At 46.3% G+C, this 20,055-nt stretch overlaps 1 protein-coding gene across 1 annotated transcript in view; it reads right to left on the bottom strand.

Annotated features, from left to right (window-relative positions):
- The window catches only part of LOC129342670 (beta-galactosidase-1-like protein 2), a 71,979-nt gene that overhangs the window by 43,500 nt on the left and 8,424 nt on the right, over positions 1-20,055 (bottom strand). The window contains 5 exon segments of the mRNA XM_054998546.1: positions 1,301-1,393; positions 3,052-3,160; positions 9,502-9,597; positions 11,467-11,535; positions 12,880-13,077. Coding sequence (XP_054854521.1) covers positions 1,301-1,393; positions 3,052-3,160; positions 9,502-9,597; positions 11,467-11,535; positions 12,880-13,077 — 565 coding nt within the window.

A 20,055-nucleotide genomic window follows, 5' to 3' on the forward strand; every position in this document is an offset into this window, starting at 1 on the left:
AAATTATTACAAAATATAATGCTGGTGATGGAAAGTGTCATCAAGTCGTAGCTGACTTACTGCGACTCCGGCTGGATTTTTCAAGGCAAGAGACTAACAGAGGTGGTTTGCCATTGCCTGCCTCTGCACCCTGGTCTTCTTTGGAGCTCTCCCATCCGATTACAAACCAAGGCTGACCCTGCTTAGTTTCTAAGATCAGACAAGACCGGGCTTGCCTGGGCTATCCAGGTGAGGGCGTAAAATATAGTGCAATGTCATAATTTGTAAACAAGAGCATAATATGAAAACTGCATAGATAAACCTAATAATAAGTGCAAACATAAAAAAATAAAAGCAATAGAATAGTAAATACACTACCTCTTATATTTTATTCCCTCCCTTTGATTCCCAGTCATGGTCAGACAATCAAACTGCTATGACACACTGCCTCTGAAAATAGGGTTGCCAACCTCCATGTGGGGCCTGGAGACCTACCAGATTTACAACTGATCTGCAGACTGCAAAGATCCAATTCCCCTGAAGAAAATGGCTGCTTTGGAGGATGGACTCTGTGTCATTATACCACTCTGAGTTCCCTCCCCTTCCCAGGCTCACTCCCCCCCAAATCTCCAGGAATTTCCAGTGTGGAGTTGGCAACCTTAAAATAACAAACCCCTTCATATTCATGGCATATCCAAATTAGTTAAAAGATCCATCTCATTTTAGCCTATTCTACCCCCCACCCCTCCGGGGAACACACACTCTCTCAAACACAGAAAACCAAAAGAGCAAAAACTATAAATACCAGTAAAAATAATAAATGATGTGGAGGGAGAAAAAAATCCAGTTACAAGAGGGGGCATTGACCTACCTTGTGGGGTTGTTGTAAGAATTACTGATATGATGTTTCTAAAGTGTTCTGAAGTACTATCCCAATATTACTGCTTAAAAATGCCATCTGCGTGCACACCTTTTAATTATTAAAACCAATTCACATATTCCAAGGCAAAATCCTGCTGCGGGTAAAAAGGTTCTGAAGCTAAAACGTGGTGCAAACATAGTGCAAAACTTTGCCAGGAATCACTTTCCACTGGGGAGACATCACTTGCCTGACGTCATCACTTGCCTGACGTCACTTCCCACTGAGGGAGAAGAAATGGAACATAGAACCAGAGGCGGCTGGGCTGAGGCTACGCCAAAGCTTCCAAACTCTCAAACTGGGCATATGTGGGGCATGGAGGAAAAACAGAAAATAAAAAGGTGAAAGCAGAACCAGGAACAATGACAGGAGTTTGAGAAGATGGCAGAGGGTCAACATTACCATTTTTATGTACAGCATGTAGTTTGGGTCTTGGGCATAGGAACCGTATTCATTCTCCACTTGCACGGCAATGATCGGCCCCCCTTTCTTGTACTAGAGAGAGGAGAGGCAACGTCAGCCAACGCTCAACATCAGGGAGATCTAAGCCAAATACGAAAAGTCCCTGAACTGAAGAGGCAGCTCATATAGGTTGGCTACATTTTTCTCCAAGGAGTTCACTGAAACAGGCACATTAGGAATGAAATAAGGGGCACATAGAAAAGTCATAAAAGTGTTATCATTCATCATTGTAACATATCAAACAGCCTAGCACCCTATCATATTCCTGGCTGATCCGGCTCAGTATTTTTACTTGACGTGGCAGTGGCTCTGCAGAACAAGAGCAAATTTACTTGGCATCATTATTTTAAAAAAGAGCATGTACAAATCAATAAAACGGCAAAAGTCTGGGACCCACTTCCACAAGCTGTCTGACCGCATGTTGGTAAATGCTGCTTTAAGGAAAGACACGGGGAAATGAACCTGGGGCCTTCTGCATGCAAAGCATGAGCTTCACTACTGAGCCAGGTCCCCTGGGCACCACAGCAATTCATGCAAATGTGTTTCAACTTCACCAGCATGGAGAGCAAAGAATTTAGGCCACCCGTGCTGGAAAGAGTGTAAAACTCACATGCTGCAGGAAGCAGGTCTAGTACCTTTCCAAATCCCCTAATAAAACAAGGAAAACTTTCCCCTACTGATGTAAGAAGTCCAGTAGCACCTTTAAGATTAACCAACTTTATTGTAGCATAAGCTTTCGAGAACCACAGCTGTCTTCGTCAGATGCATCGTCAGATGCATCTGATGAAGAGAGCTGCGGTTCTCGAAAGCTTATGCTACAATAAAGTTGCATCTGATGAAGAGAGCTGTGGTTCTCGAAATCTTACACTACAATAAAGTTGCTTAGTCTTAAAGGTGTTACTGGACTCTTTACTATTTTGTGACTACAGAACTAACACAGCTAACTCCTCTGGACCTACTGATATGGGCATTGAACTGAACAAATATATGTGGTATATCTAAAGAAGTGAGCTGTGACTCACAAAAGCTCATACCCTACCACAAATTTAGTTAGTCTTATAGGTGCTACTGGACTCTTGCTCTTTTCTGCTGCTACAGACAGACTAACACGTCTACCCATCTTGAACAGATATATGTCTACAAAGCTGCTATAGCCAGCAGAAGTTCAAGCAGGTCCACACAATGCCAAAACTAAGATCAAACTGAAACAGGGGCCCCCATTTCCAGTAACAGAGGAGTAGAATAGGGTGGCCCAAAGTACCTGGCAACCATTTTAAAAGGAGTCATTCGCCTCTTTTACCAGAGGTAGAACAATATGTGGAGGGTGATTCTTTCCCCCTCGTGGCAGTCTGAAAGGCTCTTGCTGCAAATTGGCAGAAGGAAGGTGACAATCCACGGTGTGAGGCCTGGCATAATTCCTCCACCTCACCTAGTAAGCATGTTGCCGAGAAAGGAGGAAGGGTCATAACTTTGCAGCAAAAGATGGTTTTTCACCCCCGGGGAAGCGCTGCTCCATTGAGAAAATCTCTGTGCCCCACAAAAATGACATAGCGACTTGCGGGGGGAAAAAACTCACCCAAAAAAATTCTGCACAACTTTGGGAACACTGTATCTAGCAACTATCCTAACAACGTCATATAAAACGTGGGAGACTTGGCAGCAAGACCAAGACTCCCCTTTCGCCCCTGTACCTGAAGTGGAACCACTTTGCGCATCAGGTGATCAAAATACGCATCCACGGCCTCCGTGAAACCTTTGTAGGTTGTCCTCAGCTGCATGTTGGGGTCTTGAAGCAGCCAGCTAGGGCGGAAAACAGCTAATGAGAAGGGTGACAACTGGAACTTGTGAAGAAAAGAATTCAATAGGCCGGACGGGCCAGCCTGCCGTAGAAAGATTTCCTTTGGAACCAAGCCCAGGGGTCTTTCTCGCTTCCCCAGGATGTTTGTTGCGTCGAGCTGCTAACATGTTAATCTCTCCTTGCTGTTCCTGACACTGTATTCTTCATGATAATTCAATTTAGTGACGGTATAAACTACCAGGAGGGCTTCACGGCCCTAGAATTAGTAGAGGGTCTTGTGTTCCATATAGTCCAACCTCCCATGCCTCATGCTGGAAATCCAAAGCTAGGCCAGCATATGGCTATCCACTCCGCGTTCAAAGACCTCCAGAGCAAGGGATAGCCCACCATCACTCTAGATCACTGCTTCCACTGTCAAACCACTTTTACCGTTACAAAGTTTCTCCTACTGTTCAACCGAAAGCTACCATCCTGTAATTCAAACTTATTGGATCTAGTTTTTTCCCTTTGGAGCAGCAAAAAACAAGCATTTGCGCTCTTCGGTGGGACAGTCCTTCAGGTATCTGAAGAAGGCAATCATGTCCCCTCTCCTTCTGGTTAAATATACTCAGTTTGTCTGATGGTCCCCACCAAATATTTGTTGCTGACATGGAACGATATAGAAATCTCTAGAAAAGCGAAAGGAGTTTCTGATGAGGGCTTAAGAAGACGGAGGAGGAAGGTTTGTGGCTAGAGCAGCATCTGCTCCATGCATCCCAGTCAAAATCCGGCATTATAATTGCTCCAGCGATCAGTACACTTTAAGGAAATATGCCTCTGTGTGCCCATCTTTCATAACTGGCCTTGCCTCTGCTAAGATGGGGAGAGTCAAGAGATGCATTCTCCTAAAGTCCCATCCTCTGACCCCTGCTTGCCTTCTCCCACTGTGATTGCTCCTGAGTTCTTATAATATGCTTCAGCCCATCTTCACAGCCAAGTTATTAAAGGGACTGTATCACACAAGACAAGCCTCCCCAGAACAAAAAGCTAGAACCAAAAGTGGGAATCCACAATCTAGGGAAAGAACTAGTACTCCAATTAACAATATAAATTTCTATTAACTGTAAAGTGTACAAGTGCTCAATAGTCAGATTAAATACAGTAAACAGTATCTTACATAATAAATACAGGCAATATCCTCATACAAAAATAGATCTATATATAATATTCCATACAGATACAGGCAACGGACGGACCGTCAATGTGAAGAAGTCCAATCACTCCTAATATTATATTTCCTATTCTCTTGCAGGTGCGTGGGTACTCCAAGGTGCTCCAGGAAAGGTATGTATAAATCCAACAGGTAAGTATGGGACAGGTAAGTAAGGGCCTTCAAAAAAACCCAAGCCATGCGCCACTTGTTTCATATGAAATTATTTCATCAGGGGTCTTCTATCCACTCCACCCCAGATCGGTAGGCACACAGGAATGTGTTATGTGTGTCTGCCAATCTGGGGTACAGCGCATAGAGGACCCCTGATGAAATAATTTCATATGAAACAAATGAGTATCAGCCGGCCGCCTGTCAGGTTCTCAGAAGGATCGAGTCCTGACACACCTGGTTACACCTATTGAAAGAGAAAAGGATATGTCGAATTTTCTTCTTGGATAGTGGTCTTCGACCCGTCCCTGACTTACCAGCCCATGTCCAAAGGGCCCTCAAAAAGATCATCTCCTAGGGAGATTGCTAGACATCCTAGATGCACAAGAGGGATCATTCATTATTGTGGAGGCAGTACTTGGGGAAGGGGCTTTTGTGTTTTTAAAGGATGGAAATTGTGAGGAAAATAAAGACTTTCCTCTCCAATCGTGCTCTCTGTGCACAAGCCCATGAAGGGGAGACAGGCAGCAACGAGGGGTAGGACTTTCTTCGTGATGGCACCCCATCTGTGGAACGTGATGCTCTCTAAAAGTTTGCCCTGCACTCAGTCCATTGCTATTCTGGCCCCAAGCCAAGACATTCTTGTTTGTCCTGGCTTTTAATTGAGTTTTATCCCACGTTTTCTTTGCCTTTTTGATACCTTTTAAATTTTTCTTGTAAATGCCACTTTCTGCTTTATTTTTTGGTAGCTTTAGCTTGCTTTCATGCCATTCTTATAGTGTTCCTGCTCTTGGTTTTATTGGAAGCTGTTTGCATTAATTTTATTTTCAACGACGTTGTTTCAAATAGAATTTTAAATTGTTTCTATTTTTATAAGTTGCCTTAAGGAATTGATGGGAGAGGTGACATATACCTTTCCTAAATAGCTACATAAAGATAAAAGAACGGTCAAATGGAGAAGAAAAGTGAAACTGCCTGCGGAAAAAGAAATCTGTCATGATTAGAAACATTATCAAAGCACTGAAAGAAAACAAATTCCATCTCAAATACAAAGAATGGATGACCAGAGTTTTTGGAAACAACGGTACTCTGTAAAGTAACTTTACAAATGGGGGCATCCAATTTAGAAGGTGGGAGTGGATGCGAATTGCAACAGAGATGTGTGAGGCAAGGTTGGAGCTGAGCTCTGCAAAGGCTAAACAGCTAGTAGAGAACAACAAGCGGGGGTTGGGGTGGGGAAATAAGCATGAAACTGATGCATGCTGGGAGCCCCCTTGAGATCTTGTAACCAGGAGGGATTCTAAGCACTTTAGGATGCCCCATATGCTCTTCAAGCCTCTTGCTGGAGGCCACGTTGATGCCGGGCACTGAGGAGGGATGGAAGTATTCCCTGCCCATCAGCATCACATGCGAGTCCCAGGGGAGACAATAAAATGAACCCAGGTGCAAAGAGAATCCAGAAAACAACCTGCTGGCATTAGCCGTTAGCACCTTTATACGGGGAGGGAAAATGGATAAGCCAAAGTCACTCTGTGACACACGCCTGGAGTTCTTGACTACATTTCCTAGTCTAAATCAGGATACTCTGCAATATTGCAAGAGCAACACTTTTGATAGCAAACCGCAAGCAACTTGTCACATCTGATGAGCATGGATTCCCAGAGTATGAAGGGGCAACAACAATGGACACATGACTAGAGTTGGGCATGAACTGGGAAAAAACGAACCATGTGGTTCGTCAAATTTCACGCACTACAAACCACGAACTTTCACGAACCTGCCCCTGGTTCGCGAACCGGTTCGTTTGGTTCGTGAAAATGTCACATCCAGGTCAGAAAACCATCACTTCCAGGCCAGCAGAAGTTCACTTCCGGGTCAGCAGAAGGTCTGCAGAAAGCCCATCCCCTGTTGCCTAGGAAACTGACTGACTGGCACCAGGCTGTCTGCAGTGACGAACCAAAAAATGAACCAAATGAACCAGCCTAACATTTGTGGTGGTTCGTTAGAAATGGGATCTGACGAACTGCTGGTTCGCGAACCATGAACCGACCTGGTTCGTGCTTAATTTTGGTTCGTATTTCAGTTTGTGCCCATCTCTACACATGACCATGTGCCATTAGCACAGAAGTGGCTCCCAATGAGTCTTATCCCACATTTTCTTCGCCTATTTTAAGGCATAATGAGGCATTACGTAATGCAGAATCCTAAGCGCAGGGCAGTTCCTTCCCGGGGCAAATTTTGAAATGAAATTGGAAAGATTCCAAAGAATCTGGTTTGGTGTTAATTTCAAAACAAGTTTCTGGACTCGTTGGTTGTAAAGACAGGATTTAGAAGCTTGCAGACCATTCCTGGGAGAAAAGCTGCAGCATTCGGGAGATACGGTTCCTTTGTACTTCATTTATTTTCTTTATTTATGGTCTGTCTTTGTCCCTGAGACTCAAGAAGGATTACAAAATTTAGCAATGTTGTAGGAACAGTGTACCATGCCCTGGATAACCCAGGCATGCCCGATCATGTCAGATCTCAGCTCAGCAGGGTCAACCTAGGTTGGTAATTGGATGGGAGACCTCCAAAGAAGACCAGGGTCGCAGAGGCAGGCAATGGAATACTACCTCGGTTAGTCTGTTGCCTGGAGAAACCCAGCAGGGGTCGCCGTAAGTCAGCTATGACTTGACAGTACTCTCCAAGCACACATCAGAACAGTATAAAACATAATAAGCACTGTTCCCGCATCAGGGCTTCTGGAGGCTCTCCTCTTCTCCATTCCTATTGTCTGTCTTTTCTTACCTTTCCTGTTGTAATCACACTATCTGTTGTAGTGACTCACAATATTTCAAATATTGTTGAAAATCTCAAAAACCGGGAGTTGATGCAAAGCAAGCAGACGGAGGGGTGTGGGTATGTGTGTGTGTTTATATATTTGCATTCTTTGCTTTGAGCGCCAAAGAGGAACACTTTTGGTAGTCCACGCTGGTTATTTGGTTTTGATGCAAAGTGCAGAGGGGCATGCCCGGTGTTTGCAGCGCTCCCTCTTTGGGGTGCTTATAACCAGTTTCCATGGATCGTTATCAGCTGCTTTTGTGTAGGAGGCTGGGAAAAAATACATTCTTTTGAATAAGCAAAGCCAGAAGAGCCAAGTCCACAAACAAGCAGCCCTTGTGTCCCTGGTCGTAACAGAAGTACCCTGACATTAGACTCCTCATTCCTTCCAGTCTGCATAAGCTCATCTATTGTTGTTCCCTCCCACCCCCACCCCGTTCTCTACTAACTCCAAACGCCATGTATCTTACTAGCCTGCTTCATATGTTGGAAACAGCTTGGTCTATTCATTGGGCCACCTGCCTCTCTCTATCTCTGAAATCCCTAAGGTGTTCGAGTGAGAGAGAGAGAGAAATGCAAACGGTCTCCGGATTGTGTACGGGAGGTGCAATGCGAGTAACTTGAAAAGAATGCAAATCTTCAAAAATCCCTGTTTTCATAGCAGTAGAAAAGAGCAAGAGTCCAGTAGCACCTATAGAACTAACAACATTTGTAGTAGGATACGAGCTTCCTTGAGTCACAGCTCACTTCTTCAGATAACATGAAGGCTCATACCCCTACCACAAATTCTGTTAGTCTTATAGGTGCTACTGGACTCTCTCACTGTTTTCTACTGCTACAGACAGACTAACACGGCTACCCATCTTGATCTGTTTTCATAGCAGTTTATCATGGCTTTCCCTAAAGGATGCTGGGAATGGTGGTTTCGTGAGGTGGCTAAGGATTCTCTGAACGAGCTCCCTATCCAGGGGCAATCTATCTAAGAAATAATTTTCACTCTGTGGAACACAAGAGTGAAGAAATGAGACGTAGATCTCCCAGGGTGCTGTCTTCGGACTTGGACTGGAAATCTCTAGCTCTCGATCCTAAGGATGCCTGCAGATGAACAAGAGATGTAGCTATTTATTGTATTTTTTATTTACTTCCCGCCTCTCTCCCCATGGGGACCCAGAGCGGCTAACATCGTTCTCCTTTCCTCCGTTTTATCCTCACAACAACCCTGTGAGGCGGGTTAGGCTGAGTGTGCATGACAGGCCCAAAGTCACCCAGTGAGCTTCCATGGCAGAGTGGGAATCTGAACCCGGCACTCCCAGATTCTAGTCCAATGTTCTTAACTCCTACACCACACTAGCTCTAGCGGCCCTCCTGCCTCTAGCTGGAAGACAGATTACAACGAAAGGTTTACGTCAAAGCTGTTCCCTCATTTCCTCTGGGAAGGGCCTGAAATCCTCACAGCGCTAAGCTCAACTTCCCCAGAATTACAGTTTCCAGGGAACCTCAAGGAGGGGAAATAGCCGCTTCAATGGTAAGCATATATGCTTCGTGGCAGGGAGACGGTAGGCTAGCAGTTTTCAAGTATCTCCACAAAGCTGTCAGAGAGAACAGAGGGAGAAGCGATCAGGCTCACCAGGGGAGAAAAGAAGAAAGATGCCGGAGTTTCAGCCAAACCAAACCAAACCAGACTCAAAACAGTTGGGAAAGAGACAAGCCAAATGCCTGGACAGGCTATCAAGTACCCGTTCCCTAACAGAAGATCCAAACGAACTTTTAAAATGATTAAATGCAGCAAGCATTTAAAAGGGGGGGGGCAAGGCATGGGAGAAAGCCTGCACAGATTGTCACGGGGTGGGGGATATGGGTGCCGAAATCCACACTGGAGTCACAGGAAGGTACACGAGTTGTTTGGGGGGGGGGGGGCAGAGCACAAGAAGGAGAAGGAATAAAGCAGAGGTCTGGCAGCAAGAAAACCCCACTCGTGGAGGGAGGTGCGCCTTCTCCCACTTTGCATTCTGTTCCCGTGAGATGCTACAGGTTCCAAAACGGCCCCCCACCCCTCCGGTCTACATTAGGAGTACCACATTTCTGTTCTCTGAAATGCAAGAAGCCCATCCCAGGGAGACGTCTTCCAAATCAAACGGGCCATCAACATTCAAACAACCTCACCTGGGCAAGCCGCCAAGGTCCCACTCGGAGCAGATGTAAGGTCCTGGACGCAGAATCACCCACAGCCCAACCTCCGCTGCGGTCTTAATGAAAGCCCTAGTCGGAGATCGAAAAAGCATTAGACAGCCGCCATTGCACATGCAGTTCTGAGATATGATACCTATTGGTCCTCACAGAAACCCAAATCAGTTGGGAAAGGAACAAGCCAAATGCCTGGACAGTAGGGAAGAGACAAACCACAATGAAATAAAGCTGGTTGAGTCAAAGCATTCTGAAAACTTCAGCCCTCCTTACCTCTTCATCGCCTGTCCATTCTCACTTTTTTCTCTCAGCACATGGTCTCCCCTTTGCCCCACTCCCTCTTGTTTTCATTATTCTCTTCTGTCGCTCCCCTCCTTTCCTATGCCTCCCCTCTAAGTTACTGGAACCCTACCTCCTCCTTTCATAGACCCCTTCCTATTACTTTGTTCCTTTTTCCTTTGTCCCCTACACTCGCCCAGCTCCTCTGTGACATCACAGCAGTTCAACCAATTGCTGGCTAGGTTTCAATACTATCACCATCTATCACAGAACATTGAGACAGAGGTTACACTGATTACAATAACCAGGGCTCATTTTGAGGGGGAACACGCAGGAACGCAGTTCCGGTAGTTCTCCAAAGAGGTCACATGTCAGGTGGCCCTGCCCACCTGATTTTTGGCCATTTTGGGCTCGCTTTGGCCTGGACTGGGCCCCAAACGGCCACAATTGGGCCTAAAACAGCCAGGATGGGTCCCAAAATGGCCAGGATCTGGCCTCTGACAGGTGGTGGATCACTCTCCTGCTCAGCAGTGGCCCAATTTTGACTGTTTTGGGCACCTTTTCAGCCATTTTCAGCCCCTTTTTGCCATTTTGGGCCCAATTTCAGCCCTGAATAGCCAGGATTGGGTCCAAAACAGCCGGGATAGGTAATGTCAGGGGGTGTGGCATATGCAAATCAGTTATGCTAATGACACACTTCTGGTGTCGGCAAGGGGTGTGGCATATGCTAATGAGTTCCTGCAGCTTCTTCTACGAAATGACCCCTGACAATAACTATTTTCTTCTGAGCACCGCGTAAGAAGTGGAGAGACCGAGAACCTGGCATTCCATTTTCAGCAGTGGCCAGCCAAATGCCTTCGGAGTTCACAGCCAAGATACATTTCAGCCTCCTTGAGCAGGAGGGGAATATGACACAGGTACAGACATGTGATCAATCCACCATACTTTTATCTCATGCCCCAGACTAAGGGGTCCCCAGTCAGAACCCACAGTGTAGTATGGCATCAGTGTGCACTGAGAAAAATGTGATTCTGGATCATCACAAAACAATTGCACGCACAAATTACACAAGTGATGCCATGTAATTTCCTTCTAAGCAATTTGTGTTTTTTTCATTCATTAGATGAATTCTCGCAGCCTTTGGAGAGCTTCTAGCTATGGGGGCTGAGGATAAAATATGATTCTCAAGCAGCCCTGTTACACTGTAGTCAGCGCCCAAGGTTCAAAATTCCACAAAACCTCTCTGATATTTTTGCAACTGGGATAAACTGAACAAAATTAAATACATACAATTTTTTCTGTGAGTACATTTGTTCACAACCATCAAAGGAATGTATTGTCGAAGGCTTTCACGGCCGGAGAACGATGGTTGTTGTGGGTTTTCCGGGCTGTATTGCCGTGGTCTTGGCATTGTAGTTCCTGACGTTTCGCCAGCAGCTGTGGCTGGCATCTTCAGAGGTGTAGCACCAAAAGATATCTTTTGGTGCTACACCTCTGAAGATGCCAGCCACAGCTGCTGGCGAAACGTCAGGAACTACAATGCCAAGACCACGGCAATACAGCCCGGAAAACCCACAACAACCATCATCAAAGGAATGTTTGGGCGGTAGATCCCAGTTGTTGTTGTTTTTAAGGCCATGGGACACTGGATCCCTAAATACTTACTGCAGATCCAGATTTCCGCTGAAATCAAACTTCCCTCTTGCTGACTCATGAAGATTCCATGGAACATATCTGTAAATGCAGAATAAATTGGCTGCATCATAGCTGGATGCTGGATTCAAGGTCAAAATAATAAAGCAAGGAATTGGCTGCCTATCCTTGTCTCCTGACCAAACAAAGACAAACCACTGGTAGCCCATGACCTTTGTCTGCCCCCCCCCAAAACTATTTCATCTCCCCACCACCACCACATTTCAGTCAAGGTGTGGGGAAATGTTTTCCTTCGGTTTCACTCAGAGGAAAAAGAAGGGGAAACATTTTCAAGATGTAACAGAGACCTTGCCCTTTTAAATGTCAAATCCCATTTGAATATGGGATGTAACACCTGCAGAATATATCAAGGTACATCTTTGTAGGTAATGCTGTGCCTGAGAGTAGGTGCTCCATAGCTATGAAGTCCTGCAATTAGATGACGTTGACTTTATGGTGAAATCGAAAAGAGTCCAATAGCACCTTTAAGACTAACCAACTTTACTGTGGCATAAGCTTTCGAGAACCACAGTTCTCTTCGTCAGATGCAACTTTACCGTAGCATAAGCTTTCGAGAACCACAGTTCTCTTCGTCAGATGCAACTTTACCGTAGCGTAAGCTTTTGAGAACCACAGTTCTTTGTCAGATGCAACTTTACTGTAGCATAAGCTTTCGAGAACCACAGTTCTCTTTGTCAGATGCAACTTTACCGTAGCATAAGCTTTTGAGAACCACAGTTCTCTTTGTCAGATGCAACTTTACCGTAGCATAAGCTTTCGCGAACCACAGTTCTCTTTGTCAGATGCAACTTTACTGTAGCATAAGCTTTCGAGAACCACAGTTCTCTTCGTCAGATGCAACTTTACCGTAGCATAAGCTTTCGAGAACCACAGCTCTCTTCGTCAGATGCAACCTGATGGTTGCATCTGACGAAGAGAGCTGTGGTTCTCGAAAGCTTATGCTACGGTAAAGTTGGTTAGTCTTAAAGGTGCTACTGGACTCTTTTCGATTTTGCTACTATGGACTAACACAGCTAACTCCTCTGGATCTATGACTTCATGGTGGAGCTTGACCACTCACGAGGTTGCAATCGTATGTGTGACAAAATATTCCTGTGCATGTAAATACGCATTGACAGGCAGCACAGTATAGCAGTTAGAGAATCAGACGGGGACTAGGGAGTCTCAAGTTCAAATCCCCACTCAACCTTAAAGCAAAACCAGCCTATCCTACTTCGCAGGGTTGTTGTCGAGATCGGCCACATAGGCCATCCTGAGTTCCTTGGACATTAGAGTACACGGAAGCTGTGTGTTCCTGTTATACAGCATGTTTCCACTGCCATGGGGACTGGACAGGGCCTGCTAGCAAACAAAGGTAGCACTTACGTGGTAAGTGTGTTCAAACCACACGCTTTCATCTTAATCAAGCGGTCTCTCCAGTATTCTCGGGGGACACGGAAATAATGCACCGACCCGCCAAAGATGCGAAAAGGCAGATCTTCCAGCAGGAACTGCGAGTCCTCGGCCTGCAAGCCCAGCACTCGGCCCCACAGCCTCATCGGGACCAGGTCACTCCAGTTGAACCTAGAACAGGAAGGGGAAACTCAGCAGATCGTGGCTACAGGCAAGGAAGGGGGTTCTCAAAGCAAGAGACGCTGAATCAACTTGGCGTTCTGAATAGTGCTAAGCCGCATTACAGAGGTGGCACATTCTGGTTAGACATGGGCAAGAACTGAAAAAAAAAACTGAACCACCTGATTTGTGGTTTGTCGCTGTTCCACGAACTACAAACCACGAAATCCACAAATGTGTACCAGTTCACAAATTGGTTCGCGGTTTGGAGTCTGTGGAATTCAAACGCCCAGCACTGGCTTATGAAGCTGGTGCAGGGTGTTTGAAACTGACAGCCCCTTTCTCCTGTCACTCCGAAGCAGCAGGAGAAGTCTGTCAGTTTCAAAACATTCCCGCAGGCTTCATCCGATGGGGTGAAGCCGGAGTGGGGCATGTGAAACTGACAGCCCCGTTCTCCTGTCCCCCGAGCAGCAGGAGAACGTGAGCTATCAGTTTGACAGACCCGGTGCCGGGTTCAGCCCATGGGATGAGGTTGGCACGGGGTCTGTTAAACTGACAGCTCCCCTTCTCTTTCCACCCAGGGTGCCAGGAAAACGGGGGCTGTCAGTTTGACAGACCCTGCACCAGCCTCTGCCCATGGGCTGAACCCAGCACCAGGTATGTCAAACAGACAGCTCTCGTTCTCCTGTCCTCCAAGTGGCCAAGGCGGGAGGACAATGAGAGCTGTCAGTTTCACAGACCCGTGGCTGGGTTCAGCTCCCGGGCTGAGGCCAGCATGGGGTCTGTCAAACTGACAGTCCACGTTTTCCAGCTGCCCTGGGCAGAAAGAGAATGGGGGCTGTCAGCTTCACAGACCCCGCGCCGGCTTCAGCTCATGGGCTGAACCCGGCGCGGGGTGTGTGAAACTGACAGCCCCCTTCTCCTGCTGCTGGCTGGCGGCAGGAGAACGGGGCTGTCAATTTCACACACCCCTCAGTGGTGCCAACCTGTCTGGGGTCACAAACGCTCATGACCCGCACGAACCGGGCCTGAAAAAGTCATGGGGGTTCGTTAACACGCGGCTCCATGACCTTGTGTTAGCGAACCACGAACCAGCCCGGTTCATGCGTTTTTGGGGTCATAATTCGATTCGTGCCCACCTCTAATTCTGGTCTTCTAGCACTCTTGCAGGATTACCTTTGCATTGCAGAGATCCTAAGGGAAAAGATTCAGGCCAACCCTGCAGTGCTTGGGACTCACCAAGCAGAAAGCAGCCAGCGAGGAGCTTATCCGAAATTCCAGTGTGGCTGCCAGCCCAAGATCTGTTTTTAAACATGACATAGGCAGGGTAAAAGCAACTGCTGCTCAGATGACTGTGCACTTATCCTGCTTCTCCAGAATCACATTTAAAATCAGGCCTGAGACAGATTGCACAAACAGGAAGGGGCTTGCAAAACACCTGACAATCCGGGGCTGCAGCTTCTCAACAGTGGTTGATTTAATTGCCCCGATTACAGAAGAGTCAGCTTATCTTGGCTACGGAGCCTCCTAGCTTGTAGTGTTCCAGGGCAGGAGAGGTTACAAAAAGATGTGCCACGCACGTGGTAGGTAAAAAGGACAAGCCTCGTGGAACTGTGGAACCTGCCGAAGCTTCATGAAACCAGGCAGAGAATTCATTGCAGTGTTCTCTCACTGACACTGCACCTTTTCCTTTCTTGCCCTCCCACACCCACACCACTGTTCTCAAAGGCCTCGAAATTCCTGGACCATTCACTTTCATTGTTCCCCAATACCCTGTCCTTTTCCCTCTTCCAAATCTGTCGTCCCAGGGAGTCTTTGCTTCTTTGCTCTCGACTTATTTGTTCAGCCTCTCTCCTTTGTGTTCATTTGTTCACCAAACATTTTCCAAATTACATGTGTTATCCTTCAACCATTAAAAAAAAAAGTTTGCAGATCGGAGGCCGCCGAACCAGGCTCTGAAAACATTAGGAAAGGTTATCTGCAGCCCACTGAACGCAAGGCTAATTTCGAGCAAAGAGAATTTCTTCAAGCATGTTTAACGGGAACTCAGTTTTCCACTACGAGTTTTGTAATGTTCTATACATGCCTATTTGTCTGGCATCACCAGCCAGGGCTTTCTGTTCAGAGGTGAAGAGAAAATGAGAAAAGGAACCAAACAGTTCTGTTCTTTACAACCACAAGTTTTTACAATTCACAAGTCTGTTTTTTTGTTTGCAAAGAACAAAATGATACCAGGTGGACGATAATGAACTTAGATATTGAAACAGGGCTATTTATAATGAAATTAATAGATAGGCTAGGATCCAAAGAGCTGCATACAAGCTTCCCTAAACATGTTGTGCTTTTTGACCCCCCTCCAAGCCTCTCGGGGTCCTTGCTTCAGTATTTCCCCAAGTCAGGCTGAGAAAACAGTGGCTTGTCTATGGACACCAAGTAAGTTTGTAGTAGAGGCAAAATTCAGAGCTAAACTACACAAGATGGCCAATATATGTTGGGTTCCCGCAAATTTTCCTGGGAAGTAAATCTGCTCCGCTCGAGTTTTCCTCTGGGAGTTCAGGGACTACACTTCCCAGGAAAACTTGCGGGAACCTGACACATCGGGTGTCTCGTGTAGTTTAGCTCTCAGACTACCTGGAACCAAACTGCCATCTGGCTCAAGAGAAGTGACACAAAAGAATACTTTCATAAGCAATGTCTTGCCTTGGCTTCCCCCACTCTCAGCAGGTCAACTTCCTCAAGGAACAAGCCAAGTTCTCCTAAGCGGTACAGTCAAGTGTACTTTGCAGTAAACAGTAAAATGAAATCCACGCATGCTTTTGTAAGAAATGCATTTCCACCACATGTAGGAGAGACAGGGAGGAACTGTTCACTGTGGAACGGCTCAGAAGGGACAAAAAGGGAGGGGAGCTGACCCTAGTTTTAAAGAGAGGGGCCCACCACGCATGGGAGACCCTTCTTAGTCCACAAGGTTTGTAGCAGGAACAAGTTATACTGTATGCTGCTCAGCCAAGAACAAGGGAGACACTCTCTTTCCAGGTGAGAAAGAGTCTCTCTACAAAAGACATCTGACCCATGTAGAACACATGTCGGGAGATGCAATGTTAGCCACGAAGGGTAGTTTTAAAAGACAGAGCCAGTGGCAGGGAAAAGGCTTTGCTATACACTGGAGCTGTGGGAAAATTCAGCCCGTTATAATCTCTCCAGGTCCAAGCCCAGCTCTGGAAACCAGCCCCAGCCCATTTCCATTCCTCGCTGCCCTCTGGTTGCGATCCCAGGCAGTTTTAGCCTAGAGAGGTGAAATTGACAGAGCCTTCCTGGAGGAGAAGATGAAACTAACAAACCCTCTGAAGAGAAATCTCCCAGGGCTCTATCTTTTAAAACTACACTTCCCTGCTAACATTGCATCTCCCTACACTTGACCAACATGCGCCGAGGCGTCTCATGTAGACAGACTCATGGCTCACAAGGTGAGGAGCCGTTTAGGGCAAGAGGGAAGCACCATGCCTTATGCTGCAAAAAGAGGCTTGCAAAACGTAAATATGTGCATATCTATCTATATATTGGGTTCCAAGTTACAACACAACATCCAAGGAAATGAAACTGAAAGCTGCAGGATAGCAGGAAAGCAGGGCTGCCGAGAGCGAGGCGGAGCTTAGGGGGTTACCCTGGGGTGCTGGACAAGTGCAAATGGCGTGTGGCTGTGCATTTAGGAGGCCTTTACTTGAAGGGAGAGGAAGGGGGAAGCTTGACCTTGGAACAGTCTCCCTCTCTATATCAGTCCCCCACAAGAAGGATAAAATATGGGGGACGAGGACACATGCATTGCTCTGAACTCCCTGGAGGAAGAGAAAGATATAAATGAAAACCAGTCATCATTAACCTACTTGCGCGACAGCATCATGTGCGGTGAAGGCCAGTGCAGTGTGGCCACTAAAGTGTGGGAACAGGACCTGGCTTTAAATCCTCAATGGGTGACCTTGGGTCTGACGTACAGAGTCACTGTGGGGGCAAAATAGAGCAGGAGAGAACTAGGCCTACCACCCTCAACTCCTTAGCGGGATAAATGTGCAGTAGCTGGACAGACAGAAATGATTTATTTGCCTATGATGCTCGGATTTGGGCCTGGGTGTGAAGGAAGGCCGGGGGGTGGGGTCTGTGGGGGCTCTCGGCAGCCCCGCTTGGAAGGGCTGGCTAAAAACCACAGATACTACCTCTGTACCACCTCATCCCCGCAGGCCTCAGAAAGAACCAGCAGGCAGGGATAATACCTGAAAAAAGAAGCCCAGATTAAACACAGCTTAGTCACGCAACACACGGAGAGTTGCAGCAGTTTTAATTCTGAAAGCCGAACAATCAAAGAGAGTAAATAAAAGATGACTATTCCACACGCTTCCGGTATTCTTTCGTTATTAACTAAAGCAAAGGACAAATGGCTTCCTTTCAATTCTCATGAACTCTTAAGATACCAGTTCAGGTTCAGAACAGAGCACCCACCAAAACAGCTGATTCAGAAAGATTCGTCCAGGTCCAAAGCTCTCAAGAGGAAATTACCTAGCCTTTACAACTGATGAATGGTATACGGAAAGGGACTTTTGACCTATTCCCAAACGGCACCTAAGGGAGAAATGAAAACTTCTACTGAATTTTACTGCATGAAACTGCTTGGAAGAGCTTAAGCCATTTGCTAAATGGCTGAAATGCCCAACCGAAACAAAAACTTAAGTCACTTGTAAGTGCCCATGCTTGACATTCATTCCTTGTTAACCTTCGTTTTCCCTGTTTGTATCCTCCCTCTTTTGTCTGTCACAATTTAAACTGCAAGTTTCTTGGGGCAGGGACCTGCCCGAAACTATATAAAGCAAGGCTGATTGCCCAAGATTGGATGCAGGCCCCAAATAGCTTCTGGTAAGCTCTACCTAAAATTTAACCAGGGTTGTGGCACAAAAATCTGTCCAGAGTTTCATTTGTAAGGAGAGAAACAAATCCACAGGGTGGACAAGTTTGCTTTCAAAAAGGGACACACAGCTAAGCATGATGCTTGCAGAAGCCATGCCTACTCAGCTCAGCAGAAAGTGCCGCCCGCCTTGCGTATATGCAAGGAAAGGCACCTGTGCAGCTTCAATGTGGCACAAACAATGCAGAGTTGGATAGAGGATGTTTTGCTCAGGGTTGCCAGATCCCACTAGGGAAATTCCTGGAGATTTGGGGGGTGAAACTTACTGAGGACGGGGATTGGGGAGGGACCTCAATGGGGTATAACGCCATAGTTTTTTTTTTCTCCAGGGGAACTGATATCTGCCTTCTGGAGATCAGTTGTAATTCCAGGATATCTCCAGCCATGACCTCAAGGTTAGCAACCTTAACTACACTCTTTTTACCTTTCATGAGCAACCCATTTCTCCTTCCCATTTCCAAGCCATCAATTATCTGGAGCTGAATGAGAATTCACAAAGGAACCTTTCCCATTTCGTCTCCTCATTCAACTATCACCTGATTTAAGCTAGAGGTTGGCTGAGGCTAAATCGCTTGCCTGTGGGACTTTGCCCTCTTGCCCTGCATCTAGTTTAAAGCTGGCCAAGCAGCCACACCTTGGCATGACAGACAGTCATTACCTGGAAGGATGTCAAGGTGGTGCCACACCCACCCAAGCTGCAGACCTGTGGCTTGTTAACTAAGTGCATGCAGCTGCGTTAAGTGGGTAGCAGACCACTTTTCAATGTGACACTGTGGGAATGTGAAGTCTCACAGGCAAGTCCTTGCTGTCTTGCCAGCATCACATTCAAACTAGGCCACAAGACCAAGAGGCAGAGTAAAAAAACACTGTTCAGCGGACCCTAAATTGTCCACTGTATAATTTATTAGGATATTTTTAGAGCAGGTGGGGGTGTTTTGGGGATTTTCCATCTCCGGTGGTGAAACATATTGGGCAGTTACAACAGGCCCATCATGATCTGCAACAAGATCCGCAGGACAGAACAAAATCTGTTTCCAGAGGAAGTCTCTAATAAGACGAAGTCCTAAGACGAGGACCGAAAGTACATTTTCAAATGGTTGACTTCGAAGACAGGTTAGATCCAGGACACAGAATGATTGATGGGGGAAAAAACCCTGCCATCCTTCAAAGAGTTTTCAACAGGAATATATTTCTTAAAAATCCAATGAACACCAAGACCGACAAGAGCGAGCGTTAACCTAACGGCAAGGACTGATTTACGGCCAAGACGAGCGGTCTTTCCTTACCCATTACTTTTTATGATCGAAAAGGAATTGTTATATTGTAACATTTATTTAAAGCTTTTCAATCGTTTCCAGCTAGATTCAGTGTCACTCTACCTTGCCGGCGGCACCTCCTATCACTTAGAGACTTCCGACGGCACCAGCCGATTCCGCATTGCATCGTTTCTCCATCTAGAAGAAAAGATGTCATTCCGAGCGCCACAGATCTCAGCTCTTAGGAATCCGGTGCAAGGCGCACACCCTTCCCCCAAACCTGCCTGAAGCTGCCCTTTGAAGCTATGCGTCTTTTGAGGCCTCTTTATTCCAAAAGCAAACCACATCAATTGTTAAGGCTAACTGTCACGTGCTCTCTTCCTTATTTATTTAAGGCATTTGTCACGTGCTCTCTTCCTTGGCAGCAAGTCCCACTGGAATTTGCTTGCAAGAAAGCATTAGGCACCCCTATTATCAAGCGGCACATATTTATATCGGGCATATTTTCAAGCAACCCTGTGAGGTGGGCCTAATAAATTGTCCCCACAGGTGGGCGGTTGGGAGGCCGAAAACGAACGCTTGTCTAAGGCCCCAATAATCAGTTCACAGCCGAGGTGAGATTTGGATTTTTTTAATTATTCGGTATTATTTATTTAAGGCATTTGTAACCCGCGGTTAAACACTCCTTGGGGGGGGTTCCGTCAATTAAAACAAAACACGCAATTACAATAAAGCCTAAATGAGGAATAGCCACATAAAAGCCACCCATAAAACAGCCTC

This window comes from Eublepharis macularius, chromosome 14, assembly GCF_028583425.1.
Source record: "Eublepharis macularius isolate TG4126 chromosome 14, MPM_Emac_v1.0, whole genome shotgun sequence".
Lineage (NCBI taxonomy): Eukaryota > Metazoa > Chordata > Lepidosauria > Squamata > Eublepharidae > Eublepharis > Eublepharis macularius.